We start from the raw sequence: 17,646 nt of genomic DNA, 5'->3' as shown, positions 1-17,646 counted from the left end.
GTGGTTAGGGGAAATCAGGAAGGAAGGCAGAGTGGTTAGGGGTGATCAGGCAGGCAGGCAGAGGGGTTAGGGACAATCAGGCAGGCAGGCAAGCAGTTAGGAGAGATGAGGCAGGCAGGCAAGTGGTTAGGGGTGACCAAGCAGGCAGGCAGGCAGGTAAGTGGTTAGGAGCCAGCAGTCCCGTGGGATCAGGTCTAAACTGGTAATCAGACATCCACTGAAGGGTCCTGGATTGCAAGAAGGTCTAGGCTGGGCTGAGTTCCCGCACCATCCCCCCACCCCACCCCCGGGCACGAATTTCATGCACTGGGCCTCTAGGAATTAAATTATAATAATAATAATAAAAATCTCTGAGATCCTGCTCAATGTCATAAAACCCTGCTATTTGGACATTACTGAAGAAGTCTTTCAAGCAATCCAGAGTGTCTTTCATTCATCTGTGCTCCTGATAATGAGGGCATTGGTATATTTCTGTTTAAAATGAGCACTGATTTCAACGTGTTTCTAATGTCTAATGCATTGGCTACAGTGAAGTTCAATTAGCTGACCTTAACATGGAATTAATTTTAAGAACAAACTTTTCTTAAATCTAAAAAAAAAGAAGAAGAAGACAAAAAGAATGCCTGGGCAAAGTTTCAACCTTTCTTGCTCTGGTACCAATGCACCTTCGTCACCTTTTGTAGTTCATGAACCTCCATGGTCTCATTTTCTCCATCTGGATTTCAGAAAGGTAATAGTGCTTGTGACTTCCAGGATATTAGACTGAGAAGCCATATGTGAAAGCAGGCTAGAGACTAAAGGGTTAGCACAGGGGAGAGAGAACCTTCAGGGAAATGCTCCTTTTTAAAAAAAAAAAAAATCTTAAAGGGGCTTCTCACACTCAAGGTTAGGAGTTGTTTGTTTTGTTGTTTGTTTTCAATGTGGGGGGTAATTTTTGTTGTTGTTCATCTTCACTCAAGGATATTTTTCCATTGATTTTTAGAGAGAGTGAAAAGGAAGGGGGAGAGAGACAAAGAGAGAAAGAAACCTCGAAGTGAAAGGAACACATCTGATTGGTTGCCTCTGGCACACGCCCCGACTAGTACTGGGGATTGAGCCTGCAACTGAGGTATATGCCCTTGGCCAGAATCGAACCCAGGACGCTTCAGTCAACTGGCCCACTCTCTATCCACTGGGCAAAACCCGCTAGGGCAATATGTGCAGGTTTTTAAACTTTAACTATTGACAGGTTTGTTTGTTGTTTGCTATTTTTGTTTTACTCCTCTTTTAGAAACCATGTACATGCAACACCCTTTTTTCAGCAACATTTTTAAAGCTTAAACAGAATTTACCAAATATATTCCAATAATTGTTACTAATCACCAGGTGTGAAATAAAAATAGTTGAATGTATTTTTATCATATCATCAGAAATTTTAGAAGATAATTAACTGATTGCTACTGGCTGTAAACTCAGTTACCATGGGTTTCAATGGCTGGGGGTATTTACAAGAGCATTCCAGATTCACACACTGTCCTGCCCTGCATGGGAAACAAAACCTGCTGTTATTGTCACTGGGCACTGGGTGTCAGTAACTTGACCTGGATTTGGAGGAAGGAAGGAGAAGATGGAGGAGGGGGCCGCAGGAAGGGACACAATTTAAATGTTGCTGTGAAAGGAGCTGTCAGGGCATCATTGAGGGAGGGGAGGAGGGGATGCTGCAGCCCTGGAAGGGGAGTTGTCCTGGGCAGCCAACCATGGAGGAGGCCATGGAGAGTTGGGCTTTCTCTATGTCTAGCTCTTTTGTTCCTGAGTCTCCCAGCTGTGAATGCCCTTCAGGGAAGAAGCAACAAGTAGCAGGCTGATGCTGCTTCTGATGGTGGTGAGAGGAAGGCAGAGGGCTCAGGCCCCTCTTTCCTAGATATTTGTTGCCACCTGCAGACTTTCTTTTAATGGAATCTGGACCCTGTTAGGAGCTAGGACTTTAGCCTTGTCCACCAGCCCTCCCCCTGCACTGAGCACTTCCCATCTGAATGCCCAGCAGCCAGGCTCTGGGTCCCTGGCCGTCTGCCCATCCTGGCCTTTCCCTTTTGTTGCCCTAAGGGCTGTGTGTTATGAGTCAAGTCACTGGGCAACCAGGTGCCTTCAGAAAAGTCCTCTCTGGCAGCTACTGTTCATTCCAGCCAAAGCAGCAGAGAAAGCAGGGCATAGGGCTCAGGGGGACCCATTCCCGCCTTATACCAGCCCTGGACAACTGATCAAGCTCCCATAGAATATTCATATGGAATATTCTATGGTGGCTGGGTAGATACCACCTCACCTCTTGCTCAGGTGAGAGCTGGTAGCTCCTCCCTGTTCAATGTGCATCTCAATGCCTTTTCTCCAAGCAAGTTTTGCAATAAAAGAGCTGTCACTGTGAACAGGTGGGACGGGAGTGACAGCTCCTTCACTTGCTGCTGTTGCTGCGGCTGGCGCTGGGACAGGAGACAAGACAGGTGAGACCTGCGCCTCCTTCTGTCAGGGAAGGTTCTGAACTAAGGTAATGCTTTTCATTGAAACCTGGGGCTTTGTGGTTTCAGGCACTTGCAAAAGTGAAAGTATTCTTTTCTTTCTAACTGCTTTCCCTCTAGGCCATAAAAGCTCTTTTTTTTCTTTTCTTCTTTAAAATTTCCAAGCTCCTCTCAGGAGTTGCTACACCTTCTGATTGAGACATCGCTCCTCATTTGCAAACCTTAGTTGTGTCTGGGGGCAGGGCTGCAGTGGAGCTGCCAGGAGCAGAGAGAAAGGTTCCCAACTACTAGCCCTACATCAGACATCAGAAACTGGGGACAGATCAATCTGGGAGGTGACAGACACCAGGAGGCTCCCTCCTCAAAGGACATTTAAGAGACATTTTCTTTCGTTGGTATATTTTGCATGGTTTGGCGTCTAAAGCACATCTGAGAACAGGTATGATGGAGCTGAACTTTCCTTTCTTTGAGGAGTCTGTGGATTCAGGTCTATGCGTTGTGGTGGGGTGCAGGGGCCGGGGGGAGCATCCTATTGGAAATCCAGGTGCATGGATCTCATGGCCACGTAGGCTGCAATGAGGATGGTCCAACAGGCATTTGGAACAGGCTTGATTTTGGAATGCAGTGGATCTGATTACTTCTTGGCAGCTTCTCTTTCCTAATTATGTTTGGCTTAGTCTAGCAGTCAATTTACTTTGCAATCCCTAAGTTGATCCAGAAAGCATACAGAGGGGACAGAGAGAAGACTGTCTAAAAAGCAGACTGGGTGGTGGGGGAGTGGGGGAGGAGTGTTCTGGTTGGGAATGTTCCTCATTGAATAATTCACAACCCAACCCAAAGAAAGGTGACTGCATATTAAACCTTGGCCCTTTGTTAAGCCCAAAAAGCTAGATGTACCAAGCTTCTTTAGGAAGGATATAGTGCACCCTTTCAAGTGTTTTGCTCCCTAAATGTAGCTCAAGAGGAGATATGACAGGTATTTTGCATCAATTTCATTGGAATATAAAATTTCTCATAATGAATATATGTTCTGGTTCAGAGCTTTAGAAATCTTCTTAAGTCTAGCATCAATACTCTGCATTACATCAGTAAAGGGACGCCTTGATCATTGGAGTTCCAATCTGAATGTGGCAATTCCACCAGAGCAAAGCTAAAGTTTTCCTTTTTATGATTTAGGAACAAGTGAGTGCATACAATTTAAGACTTTAAACAAAATAGCAAGCAGAATAGTGAACCTGGTCAAGATAATGAACTGGTTCTTCTGATGGCTTTATAGAATTTGTTATTCAGCTGAACATATATTCATAAATTATTAAGTAACTCAGCCACTTATTAAATCAACTTTAAAAAATAAAATAATATCTAAGTTGAAGTGCCTTATGCAGCAAGTATAATGATTAGGGCGTGTATATATTCCAATGATATTAAAGTTCAGACACTGCTAATAAAATCAGGTCAACCCCAACCTTACCAAGTGGAAGTTAATTGAGTTTTATGATTAAAAGTTGAAATATAAAGGAAGAGCAATATGTAATGTTTGGGAATGTGGCGGGGGTCGGGGGAGCATCCAATTATTTGGGAAACAACTTTTGGTCTTCTCCCTCCAAGGATGAAATGTAGCATGGTGAGGTCAACTAACAACCAATTGTATTGAGATTTTAGCTACTATTTTAACAGTACATTTTTGGTGAATCGAATTTATTGCCTGGAAAATTATTCAGCCATAGGTTCTCCATGATGTAGTACTAGGCAGTGGTCAAAAATTCCTATTTCCTCTGCTTTCAAGTCAGCTATTTCACCTATCCAAGCTCAAGATCATCTATAGCCCACTGGAATGGTTGAGGGTTGACCTATGACCTAGGAGGTTACTATTGGATTCCTGATCAGGGCATATGCCTGGATTGCAGGCTCAATCTCCAGTGTGGGACATGCAGGGGATAGCCGATCAATGATTCCTTCTCATCATTGATGTTTCTATCTTTCTCTCCCTCTCCCTTCCTCTCTGAAATCAGTAAAAACATGTTTTTAAAAGAGATTATATATAAAATGGAAGTGATAGTACTGATTTCATAGGAGTGTCAGGAAGATTAAATAAGGTTAACACATAGAAAGCACTATCAGAGTAACCAGAACATAGTAAGTGCTGAATAAATGGTTTTATATATACAGCTTATACCCATACACCCCTACAGTATGCATGTTTCTTGCATTTTGATCATTTTCTGATCCTACCACCTACTAGTAGAAGCAGGAGGTCAAATACATGGGATCCTGCTAGTACAATAGCAGGTCTGCTGACTTACCTAAGGAAGAGAAGATGAATTTTAACTGACGTTTGGTAACATGAGTTCACTCTGTTCTTGTCTTCCAATAAAAAAAACAGTCAAGGAATAATTACTTTTTATTTGGGGTGATGAGTAATCTAGTAGATGAATCAGCCTCCTCAAGTGTATATTATTAGTCTCCCTCAATTTTAATTTTATGTATAGTTACTATGAAGTTTCTACATCAACTTCCTGAGAATCCCATTTGAAACCTATGATTCAAATTAGTTGTAATTCACATTCAAAAATTTTTTGCACTCTCTTTTATTAGAATTAGAAAATACTCACTTTATTTGTGCACAATGGGCTGGCCAAGCTGTTTTGGGACACTCTCTTCCACTAACCAGCAGTGCGGGCTCAGACAAGTCACACCCAACATCTCTGAGCTTCCTTTTTCCTTGCACCAAACCCGGTGATATCCCAGGTTGTTTCTCTCTGGTTTGAGAGTTCTAGTTCTAAGTTTATTTTTTATTTCATTTCTAATGTCAACGCATAAAATAATTTTCAGAGCCACTTTCTTGACTTTCCAAAAAGTGCTGGAGAAACCAGCTTACAAAGTGTGAATTCATCAAATTTTTAAAAAGATAAAAAAAGAAAGACAGAAACCACACCCATTGCTGCAGTAAGATAATCTCTAAAACAAACTTGGTTGTGCCAAACAGGAGTTTCAAGCAAACTTCCATAACTCTGAAGGGAAAAAATAGGGTAAGGGAGTGGGGAGTGGAGAAATTTTTGCACACACACACATGCATACACACACACCAAGAAATTAAAAGAACTCTATCTCATCAGATAGGAATCTCCACCAATCCAAGCTGATTCTCAGGCCAGGAAAAACTACTTCCTCCCCTCCAAAACTAATGTGATATTTCATAAATTAAATTATAATTGTGAAGTAGAAATATATATAGAGAGAGAGTTATCTAGTTTTTTTCTATTTCCTTTTTTAAAAAATATATTTTATTGATTTTTTTAAAGAGAGGAAGGGAGAGAGATAGAGAGTTAGAAACATCAATCAGCTGCCTCCTGCACGCCCCCTACTGGGGATGTGCCTGCAACCAAGGTACATGCCCTTAACCGGAATCGAAACTGGGACCCTTCAGTCTGCAGGCTGATGCTCTATCCATGAGCCAAACCAGTTAGGGTGCTTTTTTTCTACTTCTTTCCTCCAGAGAAACACAATAGTTTATCAAATATGTAAATGTCCATGATGCTTCAAATGGGCTCGCTTTTAACAAGTCAAGTGGATGAAATCGAAAAATAGATTTTAAAATATTACACTCATATACAGCTTATACATTTTTATAATTTGCTTTCAAATACTGATGATCCTTAACTTTTTTCTTTTTTAATGTTCATCACATTTGCCCCAACAAACCTTTACATAAGCCAAGGAACATTAAAGGGGGAACCTGTTTCCCGTTCGTTCCTCCGTGCTTTGGTTTGGATTGCCACGCACATCTGTCCTACAGCTGAGAAAGGGATTGTCAAGAGTAGAAATGACCGGCCAACTCCTTCATAGACACTCAAACAATTAACTTCAGCAACACCCATGTCTTTCCAGTTCTTCCACACTCTCATGTGCCTCAGGCAACCTCCCATCAGCCAAGTCCAGATGGTGCCACCTCTCTTGAAATACCCTCCTAAGGATATCTACTGGTCAAGTGGGTTGGGGGAAGAGTCTCAGGTTCCCCTAATATCTGGAAAAGTGCTTTTCTCTCTCCAGTTCAAACATGCTAGGTAGGAAGAGGAGAAAAAACAAAGGAGGAGGAAATAGAGAGACAGAAAGCTTGAAGCAGAAGTTTGGGTTATAATTAGTGTTGTTGGTGCAGATGTCTGTAGGTGTGATCACTTCAGCAATAATTAGGACATGGGCACAGTGCCATCTTTAAGTACAGGAACAACGTTTACTGTGGTGAAAAATGCACCCTTCAAACAATGTATCCATTAAGAATCAATGTATCTGATTTTAAGTTTTATAAAAATCCTTCCCAACCAAAACATTTTCAAACCCATTAATGACTACAGTACTGAAAATTAGTTGAATTTAGAATATAGATCAGCATACATGGAACTTGGATGATAAAAAAAATAAATGAGCAAGATTTTTCTTAATAGTCTTACTCCCTTGAAGAGCTTAAGATGGCTTTTGTTATTATCTATATGCTAATATCTCTTAACCTCTTTTTTTGCTGCTTATTTGGGTAATTGCAGTAGATTTCTCATTGGGTTGTAGTGAAGATCCCATGAGTTAATATACATGAAGCACTTAGAACAGTGAGTGGCATGAAAAGGCATTCAATAAAGTAAACTTCTACTGCTACTATTATTGTAACCTTAATATCAATATAATTAAAACAAATATTCTTATTTTAGAACCAAACGAGTTGCCCATAAGCAGTTACCACTATTCTTTAAAACTCACAAGTAAAAAAAAAAAAAAATCAAAAAAAACTTCTAGATATTCTTTACTCTTCCTACATAGAAAGTACTAGTTTTCATGTTTTTCTGTAGTAGAAATATTTCATCTATGGTATCTTGTAAACCATTTTTGAAAAACATGTATAGACTGAAAAGGTGCAGAATCTAGATATCAGATCTTATGAAAAATTGCCTTAAAAACTGAGTGGATTTAGAGAAGAAAGAGGATGAAGGGGGCATGATTATAGTCTACAAAAACTGAACTAACAGGCCAGGACCAATTTGTAAATGTATTTTTTAATATTTTATTTTTCAATTACAGTTCACATTCAAAACTGTTTTGTATTCATTTCAATTGTGCCGCATAGTGGTTAGACAATCAGATGTTTTGCAGAGTAGTCCCCCCAATATTTTAAATACCCACCTGGCACTATACACAGTTATTACGATATCATTGACTGTATCCCCTACGCTGTACTTCACACCTCCCTTGGCTATTTTGTAAAATGTACCTTAAAAATTAAATGGTCTCCGGGTAAAGAAAGTGTGCTTTGAAGCTACAAAGGTTTTTCCGTATGTGTTGATATTTTAAGATATGTTTTTGTCTTTGGTTCTTGGCAAGTAATTTTAGCAACTGATTAATCCATCAGTTTACAAATAGGTTAAGTACCAAAAAGAATACCCAGATAAACAAAAGAGGATACATGTAAATAATTTTTCTTGTTTCTATTTGGCCTCTGGGCTCTCCATCATGCCTTTAGATATTTATTTGCCGGAAAGCCAGAATCTACCTTCTCTGTCTGTTTTCCACTCACCAAAAAAGGATAGCCTTGTACTAGAAGAAATCTTGGTATAACCACATGCCTGGTAACATCCGCGTTTTCACATGGCTGTCCATGTGAACAATTGCATTTTGCATTGCATTTCTTGATCATCATTAATAGATTATTGTAATTGTTCTTTTTAAGGAAGCTCACCAAAGAATCGTTTTCTTATAGAATAGAAAACAGTCATTCTCTTTCATAAAACGGTTTTTAGTAAAAGGGCCAAAGAGAAATTAATGAGGACAAACACTGAGGGACACTTTCAAATGAACTTTGCAATGTGGCTCACACCTCTCCTCCCAGCTTTTCCTCTACACATTCACTCCCAGCATTCTCATTTATTCTTAACCTCGTCACTACTAAAACTCCAAACAACTTCTCTAATTCTAGTGTTTTTACCTGCCTCCAATACACTGTACTCAGTATCATCTCCCTTGTCAATCTCCTGCCTACAAGAAATATTTAAAATGTTCCATTTATAACAGAATAGAGGCCAAACTTCTGTGTGCCTAGTGCTTCTTGATCTGGTAACATACCTTTTAATTTTTTTTAACCTGTATTGTCTCTCATAGCCTTTGGCTCCAGCTAAACCAAATATTTTCTGTTGTTCAAACTGAGAAAATCTTAATTCCTTGGCTCATTTTGCCCCCTCTCCTTGGAATGACCTTTCACAATTTTTTCTGCATGTGATCCAACCTATCTGTATCCAGAAAAGCTGGCAGATGGAGGTTTATATCCATAAGGAGTTTATTATTTTTCTTGTGCAAAAACAAGCCCAGACATGACTATCCAGTAGTGGGCATATGATTTCACAGAACCATGGGGAGCCCAGGCTACTTTTAGATTTTAATCTTCTGCTTCTTGCCTCATGTTTGCAAAATGACTGCTCCATTGCCAACACCACATCAATATTCCAGGCATGAAGAAGGGGAAACATCATGTGGCAGCTAAGTCTGCTTATTTTTAAATTGTTCTAAATTCAGCAACTTCCAGATATATTTCATTGACCAGTATCATATCACACACTAACCTTGGCTACAAAGAGAAGATGTAAAATATAGCAAATTACTAGTCACATGCTTGTGCTAAAGAATGAAGGAGGAAAAGCCCTAGCCAGTTTGTCTTAGTGGATAGAGCATCGATCTGCAGACTGTAGGGTCCCAGGTTCAATTCCAGTCAAGGGCATGTATCTCGACTGCAGGCTCCTCTCTAGCCCTAGCTCTGGTCAAGGTTTTTGCAGGAGGCAACCAATGGATGTGTTTCTCTCACATCAATATTTCTGTCTGTCTTTCCCTCTCTCTTCCACTCTCTCTAAAAAAAATCAATGGAAAAATATCCTCAGGTGAGGATTTAAAAAAAAAAGAATGAGGGAGAAATAAAATAAGATGGAATGAGCATGCATTCAGTAACATTGATCACAAAGTCTTTACAGCTTACTCAAATTGCCATTTTCTCTAAGGTGGTGTCCTGGAGCCTCTCAGACAACTATGAATGCCATTTCTGCCCAGACTTATTTTTTATTGACTTTCATAATTATCTTGCTTTTCCCCGTGGTCTAGAACTTCATGGTGATCTTTGTACCCACTACTGCAGCAAGCACAAAGATACTTAGTATATATTTGAATAGGTTTAACCTGATATCTGAGGAGGAAAAAGAGGGTCGTTTTCTGTAGTTAAGCGTGGTTCTATTCCACTGTAGTGAAAGCATGACTTAGGTAACTTGACCAAGGACAAGCAACCCTTCGCCAGATATTGCCTACAGCCTATTTTTCTACAGCCCATGAGGTAAGGATAGCTTTTATATTCTTACAATGTTTGGAAAAATAAAACAAGAATAGGCAACAGGTCCTGTATGTAGCCTACAAGCCCTGAAATATGTACTATCTGTCCTTTTACAAAAATTATTGCCAACCCCTGACTTAGATAAAATTTACTACACTTTCCCATTTTGTCCGTGTATACCATGTGTGATTTAATGGACTGGTTACACTATGCCAGACTGGCTGGAACCATCACTGTCCTTGGAAACCATTCTTATGAGAAAGCCTGCCAGCTGCCCCTTCTATCAGGAAAACTAAATTCCCTACTCATTCCACAGAGAAACTGACATTGGGACTTCCCGAGGGCCTCTTTTTCAATCTGAGATAAATACCCAGGTTTGAACTAAATTAGATTTTTTATGATTTTTTAGGTAACAGCACTCTCCTGTTGCTATATAAATTATTAAGAGAAAATAGATGGGAGTTCCCACGTGGGAACAAGCATGAATCCCAATGAATTGTATTTTGCTTTTCATCATTAGATAACTTTAGAGGGATTATCTAAATGAAAAAAAGAGGCTTTTTTTTTGTCTTGGCCCTCCTTCATAACCTGACTCCATTATCCAAGCTAATGAAGTGTATGTAAAACAGTCACCTAAAAGCTGTTTTATTTTAATGTTGTGGGAAGTATTTTTTAAGTTCTTTTAATGATGTATCAAGTTTTCCTATATATAAGTTTAAGAAAGATGGAGAGCTATTTTGTCTTGCTTGTCACTGAACCCTCCATTGACAATTGCTGTGCCTGGTACATAGAAGATACTTGTTAAGCAGTCACTATGCGTGTGTGTGTGCCTCCCCTTCATCCCAAGACAATGAAGCTTTGTTTCTATTGTCACATGCCACCTTCTATTAATGATGACCTAATTATAACATGAAAGAAATTAAGAAGTTCTACTTCTTCAGTATAAATTCTATTTCTCCCATCTAAGTTTAGCTTCCTGGAGAATGACATATGAAGAAAGTGAGATTTAGAACATTGATATAATTTCTGAAGGTCAAATTTATAGCCATGATTGGAATCAGAAGCAACACTGAGGTGCTCAGTCCACAGCACTACACAGGTCATCAGGTTTGGGTAGTGCTGGGTGCAAAGTAAGCATGCTCTCTCACTTGGCTCCCTTTCCCGCCAATACTGCATCTTCTCAAATTTGGTGGCTTTCTTCATGAAAAGAAGCAATGCATTCCCAAGGAAAGCCATGAACGTACTCATGAAAGGGTTAGAGTAAACTAACCAAAATCTCAAGGTGCACTCTATTCAAACAGAATATCTTCAGCGAACAAACAAAACACATTCTTTGCAGAGCCCAGGAACTTTTATATCACTTTGAGAAAATATACTATATAAGTTAAAGAAAATAAATGATAGAATAGAAATAGTACAATGTATTGGATTACAGTACCTCTTCAAGTATAATTTAAAATTGCATTAATAGTCTCCTTATTGGAACAAGCTTACTAATTTTGTGTCACAGAAACATTTTTTTTTTTCAAAAGGCATGTGCAGCCCTGGCCTGTGTGGCTCAGTTGGTTGGACATCCTCTCGGGCAACAAAGGGTTGCCAGTTCAATTCCCAGTCAGGGCACATGGGCAGGTTGTAGATTCCATCCCCGATAGGGGGCATACAGGAGGCAGTCGATAGATGTTGTGCTCTCATAATGATATTTCTTTCCCTTCCTCTCTCTCCAAAAATCAATAAACTATTCTTTTCTTTAAATGGCATGTACAATTAGGCATCCATTAAAATAGTACAAGTATGATTGTTGTGCTTTCAATCTATGGAGCATTTTTTTTTTCTCTCTTACAAAAATTCCAGAGCTTTTATACAAACAGAACTTAAAGGTGCCCATGTCAGTGGTTCTGAATTTATTATTTAAAATGACTGTGAGAAAAACAAGGAATTCTTTGGATCCTGACTCAGCACATTTATCTTATTGACTTTTAGTCAATGTGTTTCTATTTACAACATACGAAATACTCTCACCAGGACAAAGGTCCCAGTGCTGCTAAGTCAAACCGCAAACTCTGGCAGATGAGCAAATAGCCGAAGCCAGAGTCTACTCGAATGGTTTACACTCTTAGAGGTCAAGTTCAGACCCAATCTGCCTGAGATGCCTTGTCACACTGATTTGCATTAGCAGGTAGCTGACGAGATCTACCTGCAAGGACCAGAAACATGCACTGCGCCATCCAGAAGGCAGAAGTGCTGGATGGGGCTCATCTGATGCAGATTCTCTGGCAGGATGGCACGGAGTCCTTCTACCCTGCCGTGTGGCTGCGGGACAACTGCCAGTGCCCCAGCTGCTACCTGGATTCTGCGAAAGCACGGAAATTTCTCGTGGAATCTCTTGATGTGAACATTGGTATTAAAGACTTGTCGTTTGACAGAAAAAGGGTAATTATCTCTAAATTACCATTTCTCCCTTCCTTCCCAAGATAAATAAAGGGGTGGATGTCCAATAATGTAAATAATGAATTATTATTGGATCATACATGTCGTCAGGCTTGGGTAGTGCTGGGTGCAAAGTAAGCCTTCTCAGTAACTGAAAGATTCTGTTATTATTCCTACTATTTTTATTACTGTGACTATTGTTCATAAAATCTAGTGTTGCTCATTATTCCTTTAGTGACTGACAGCCTTAAAGACGCAAACAAACTATTTCTATAATAAAAAGAATGCTCCTGGGCCTCGGTCTACTCATCTGTGAACTAGGGGTACTAACAGAATTTGTTCAGAGAGATAATGTGAGGATTCAATGAGGTAATATGGGTAAAATGTTTCGCCTAGTGCCTAGCATTATAGTAAGCACTCAAAATTAGTGAGTAGCTGTGCAAGGATTGTTCTAGAATTCCCAAAAGCATAGCTCTCAAAACCACAAACTAGATGTGGCCACCATCCTATGTTTCTCTCTTCCAAATACTAGGATAATTACCAGAGAAGCAAAGGTGACCAGCAAGGTCACCCTCCTCACACCCTTGTCTTCATCTCCACTGGAGCACTTTATTCCCAGGGTTCTCTGCATGCTAGCTGTGTGACCACAGAAATAGTATTTACTCCTACATCCCCCACCTGAAATAATGTCAATGATAGTAATGCCTTCTCCCGAGAGTTGCATGAAGACTAATGAGTTATGTCTGTAGTGCTCATTATACAGTATGCATTCAATGTGGTGTTATTTTGTGCTATTATTATTATCTGCCTGGCCACATCATTACTATTTCTGATACTCTAACTTCAAGTCATGGCAAAAAGTTTGGAAATCATAGGTTTAGAGAATACAGAACAAGAATGTCAGGTCTAGCCAGGTTTTATTGCTTGTGTGATATTTAAGGGGCCTCAGAACTCAGATAGATCCCAGTGGCTTTCAGTGATCTTGTTTTTCAAAAGCTTATTCTATGCCTGTGCGTACATATGCAAAAGGGGCTGGGGGGGGGGTGGAATTGATTCCCTGATTATCTTAAATGACATCCAGAAACAGGGCAATAGTGGAGAACTGAGTATACAAAAGCATAATATACATTTGGTGATATTTGCTTTCTGTGTTATAAGGTTCTTATCACATGGCCAAGCGAACATTACAGTGAATTTGAAGCTGATTGGCTGAAGAAGAGATGCTTTTCACAGCAGGCCAGAGAAAAACTCCAAAGAGAATTGTTTTTCCCAGGTAACCTTGTCATGGTCTTCAATGTCGTTTAAAACTCGTATGGGAAGAAATTTGCTCAGAATCAAATTCAAACCCCTGTGCTTTTGTTAAAATGTTATGGTAATTTATGTGGAATGGCTAATGATTTACCAACACAGGTCATTTGGATAGTGATGAAAAGAAATATAGATCCATTCTAGACATTCTCAAGAGACAGGAAGGAAAGAAACACAGCAAACTTGTATCCTTGTCATATGCTGTGAAACCTGGCACAGCAGACATTCTGAAAGTGTCCGCTGCATAGTGGCAGAACAAACCAGAGTTGCCCTTCTTAATAATGTGACCCAAGGCCAGAATAACACCAAATCAATAACGCAGGAATTCCTAACCTGGTATCCACAGATAAAATTGTGTGATCCATGAACCCCATGCTGTGTTTATATGAGTGTCTGTGTGTGTGTTTGTATGCGTGTGTGTAAGTGTGCACAGCACATCTGCTTGGGGAAAATTTGTATGGTCTCAAGGGAACCTGTGACCACATAAATCTGCATTAATGAACGCTATGGAGAAAAAAAGACTTCATTCTTGAGCAGAGAGACAAGATAAAATAAATATAAATATAAGTATTTTTAAAGTATGACTCTTAGGAGATACATAATAATTACAGCTCAAGAAGAGGCACTAGAGAGAAGTGGGAAGTGTTAATAATTCACTCTCTGTGTATTTTGAATATTTGTATCAAAGATTATGTGGGACAAAGGCAAATTCTAGAAACATGATGATTCTTATGTATTTTCTAGAATCTCAACTTCTACAAACACACTAACAAGGCAAGTTTTCCTGAACTATCTTTTCCACTGTTAACCGGAAATATTGGACCTCTGCCTCTTTGACCAGGCTCCTTGAATTTTGTAACACCTCTCTGGGAATTCTGGGTCATATCCCAAGATCAAAAGATAGTACCTTACTCCTTTCAATTCTGAAAATCTCAGATGTGTGCAGTAACTCTCCGTGCTTTTAAATGCTAGACTTACTAGTATAACAGTTTGGTAATGGGTAAGGAAATGTTACTAATTAATCAACTTCAACCACACAGCTTGACCTTGTCCTGTGGTTATCAACAGGGTATGACTGTTCCTTCCTCTTCAAGCATAGGCCAGTCTTGCAAAGAACTAGGTCCCTAGCCCTAGCCTGTTTGGTTCAGTAGGTAGAGCATTGTTCTGCAGACTGAAGGGTCCTGGGTTTGATTCCGGTCAAGGGCACATGCCTCAGTTGTGGGCTCAATCCCCAGTGGAGAGGGAGGGTGCAGGAGGTAGCCGATCAATGATTTTCTCTCATCATCGATGTTTCTATCTCTCTTTCCCTCTCCCTTCCTCTCTGAAATCAATAAAAATAAATAAAGGAACTAGGTCCCTCTAGTCCAGCGGTTCTCAACCTGTGGGTCGTGACCCATTTGGGGTTTGAACGACCCTTTCACAGGGGTCGCCTAAATACATCCTGCATATCAGATATTTACATTATGATTCATAACAGTAGCAAAATTACAGTTATGAAGTAGCAACGAAAATAATTTTATGGTTGGGGGTCACCACAACATGAGGAACTGTATTAAAGGGTCGCGGCATTAGGAAGGTTGAGAAGCACTGCTCTAGTCCCTTAGCCTCGCCATTCTGACAACTGACACAATTTTGTTCCAGTGCTTTCTGTCTAAACCACCTGGAATCATTTTCCTCTTTCTCAAGCCCAGCCAGCTGGCGGGACCCATATGAGTACCCGGGGAAATGTGTTTTTCTTGCCTTCCCCAGTGAGTGCATTGCTAGTTACTTCACAGACTCTCCAGTTACATAACCGAGTAGCAGTTGGGTCAAATAGCAGAATCACAAATGTATTATTATTTTCTTTTAATTTCTTCTGGCACTCAAAATACTTTTCTTTAACCCTGCCCTAATTTTGTAATCCTGTTGGATTTTACTTTCATTTCCTTCAGGCTCTTCTTTTAATGATTTTAGGGAATAAAAGCCAACTTCTTATTATTACAGCTTAAGCTTTTAAGCATTATAAAAGGATATGGCCACCCCCCTCCCATTAATATTGCTTGACGAGCACAGTTTATAGCTTACATTTCTCAGTGCTATCAGGCAGTAGCAAAATGGAAATGATACTACACTCAGTTAAGTAGTGGAAAAAGCTGGTCACACGGCAATCATGAATAATATAAGGAGAACTGGCTGCTATTTAGACACTGGAAAATATTTTAATGGTTTAAAACAAGATCAGATTTTTAAAATATATTCTCAAGCTGTGCAGTTGGTGGGTTAAAGTAGAAATTAATGGGCCATTTTAGAGAGTATTGCTTTTATGGCTTTTTGCCCGTAGAACTTGACACGTTATTTTACTGTCGTTGCATATTTTCAAACATTTGTACTCCAGAACATGTAAACAGACTCAGTGACATTTGTGAAAGGCCTTTGTTAGGTTTTCGGTCCTCAGTGGCAATTCCTCCTCTTCTGCACTTTCCTTAGAGTGAGGAGAGCCTTTTAAAATCTGGCGTCAAGATGCAGACCACTTTCCCTTGATCTTCCCTTGGCACTGGATGTGGAACTCAAAACTGAAGAGACAGATGATAATCTGCCAGAAAAGGCTTTTGTCATGGGACAGGCACAGCTGGGAGGAAGACGTGGATAATAATCATTCCCTCACAATGTCCTCTCCAGTGGCACATAGATTGGGTACCTATTTTGTGCTGGAAGCTCTTTAAGGAAATACCAAGTTATATATATATATATATATATATATATATATATATATATATATATATATATATATATATAACTGTCCTCCAGGATGTATCAAGTCTAGGAGGGTGCACAAGCCATGAAAACAAATAAATAAAATACATTAAGTCCATGACGGCACGCATAGAAGGTTAATTACAACATAGAAGAAGGAATCTGAAGAGATGAGGAAAGGGTCCCCAAAGGGAAGTCATGGTTTAGCTGGGTTTTGAAGAATCAGTTTGTCAGGCAAAGATAGAAAGTCAAGAAATTCTCAACAGAGAAAAAGGCCTGTGGAAAATCACAGAAGTATAAAATAGCAGAGTAGGTTTAGGAATCTGCAATTAGTTCAATGCTGGTAAAGTTAAAATTATTAGTCCACAGGACAGAAGGAAGGGGCCAAACCATGAAGAGGCGTAAGTTCCCTATTAAGAGTCTCAGTCCTAAACCATTTGGCAAGGGAGTTTCTCAACATAAAGCTCAGGCATATTCCCTCCATTAGTTCTCAGGCTTATGTTATAAAGCCAGAGAAATGAGTTTAAGATCCTGATAAATTTAATAAGAAGATTGCTTTGCTTTTTTTTAGAATGCATTTTACAGTTTCAGAGTTGAATCCTTCTGATTTTGACCAAAGGTATATAATTTCTTAAATGCTTATACATTTGTGAATGTCTCCTTAGCTTTGTTTTTCTCTTGTTGCATTCCCCTTTCTCCACTGTACCCCTTTGGTTCTTGGTTTGTATTCATTTTACAAAAGACAGTAAAGTGATTGGATCTGTGTTGTAGAAAGGTCCTGGCCTGGTCATCTGTGTTGAATGGACTGGTCTGGGGAGTGACTGGGAGCAGGGTGACCATAGCACAGCCTAGAAATGATCCTGAAAAAGACATTGAGAGCCTAAACCAGGGAAGTAGCAAACAGGATGGGGGTAGAATCTGTATTCAAGAGAAACATATAACAACCTGTAAGATAGGAAGTCAGTTGTCCTGTTCTTTAATCTCTACCAAAACACTAATTCCAACAGATATAAGCACCCTGTATTTATTGCAATGTTATTCTCAATAACCAATATATGGAAACAACCGATGTGTCCATTGATGTATGAATGGATAAAGATGTCTCACACACACACTAGACTTATTGTTGGGATCACTTTGTAGTATATACAAAGATCAAATTATTATGCTATATACCTAAAACTAATATAATGTTATGTACCAACTAAAGACCTGGTGCATGAAATTTGTGCACTTGGGGGAGGGAAGGGTGTCCCTCAGCCCAGCCTGCACCCTCTCCAATCTGGGACTTCTTGGGGGATGTCCAACTCACAATCTGGGACTGCAGGCTCCTAACTG

At 39.7% G+C, this 17,646-nt stretch overlaps 1 protein-coding gene across 3 annotated transcripts in view; it reads left to right on the top strand.

Annotated features, from left to right (window-relative positions):
• The first annotated feature begins 2,172 nt into the window (after positions 1–2,172).
• Positions 2,173–17,646, top strand: part of BBOX1 (gamma-butyrobetaine hydroxylase 1) — a 54,624-nt gene continuing 39,150 nt past the window's right edge. Inside the window, exons 1-3 of one of the 3 annotated variants that reach the window (XM_081098169.1) lie at positions 2,173–2,474; positions 12,017–12,270; positions 13,426–13,540. In XM_081098169.1, coding sequence (XP_080954295.1) covers positions 12,052–12,270; positions 13,426–13,540 — 334 coding nt within the window. In that variant the 5' untranslated portion in view covers positions 2,173–2,474; positions 12,017–12,051. Of the gene's footprint in view, positions 2,519–2,751; positions 2,929–12,016; positions 12,271–13,425; positions 13,541–17,646 lie in introns of those variants that run through there. The other 2 variants (XM_081098170.1, XM_081098171.1) reach the window with 2 other exon arrangements.

The sequence above is a fragment of the Myotis nattereri genome, assembly GCF_964212035.1.
Source record: "Myotis nattereri genome assembly, chromosome: 9".
NCBI classification, from domain to species: domain Eukaryota; kingdom Metazoa; phylum Chordata; class Mammalia; order Chiroptera; family Vespertilionidae; genus Myotis; species Myotis nattereri.
The sequence above is the reverse complement of the archived record's forward strand: the minus strand, read 5'-3'. Positions and strand labels throughout refer to the sequence as shown.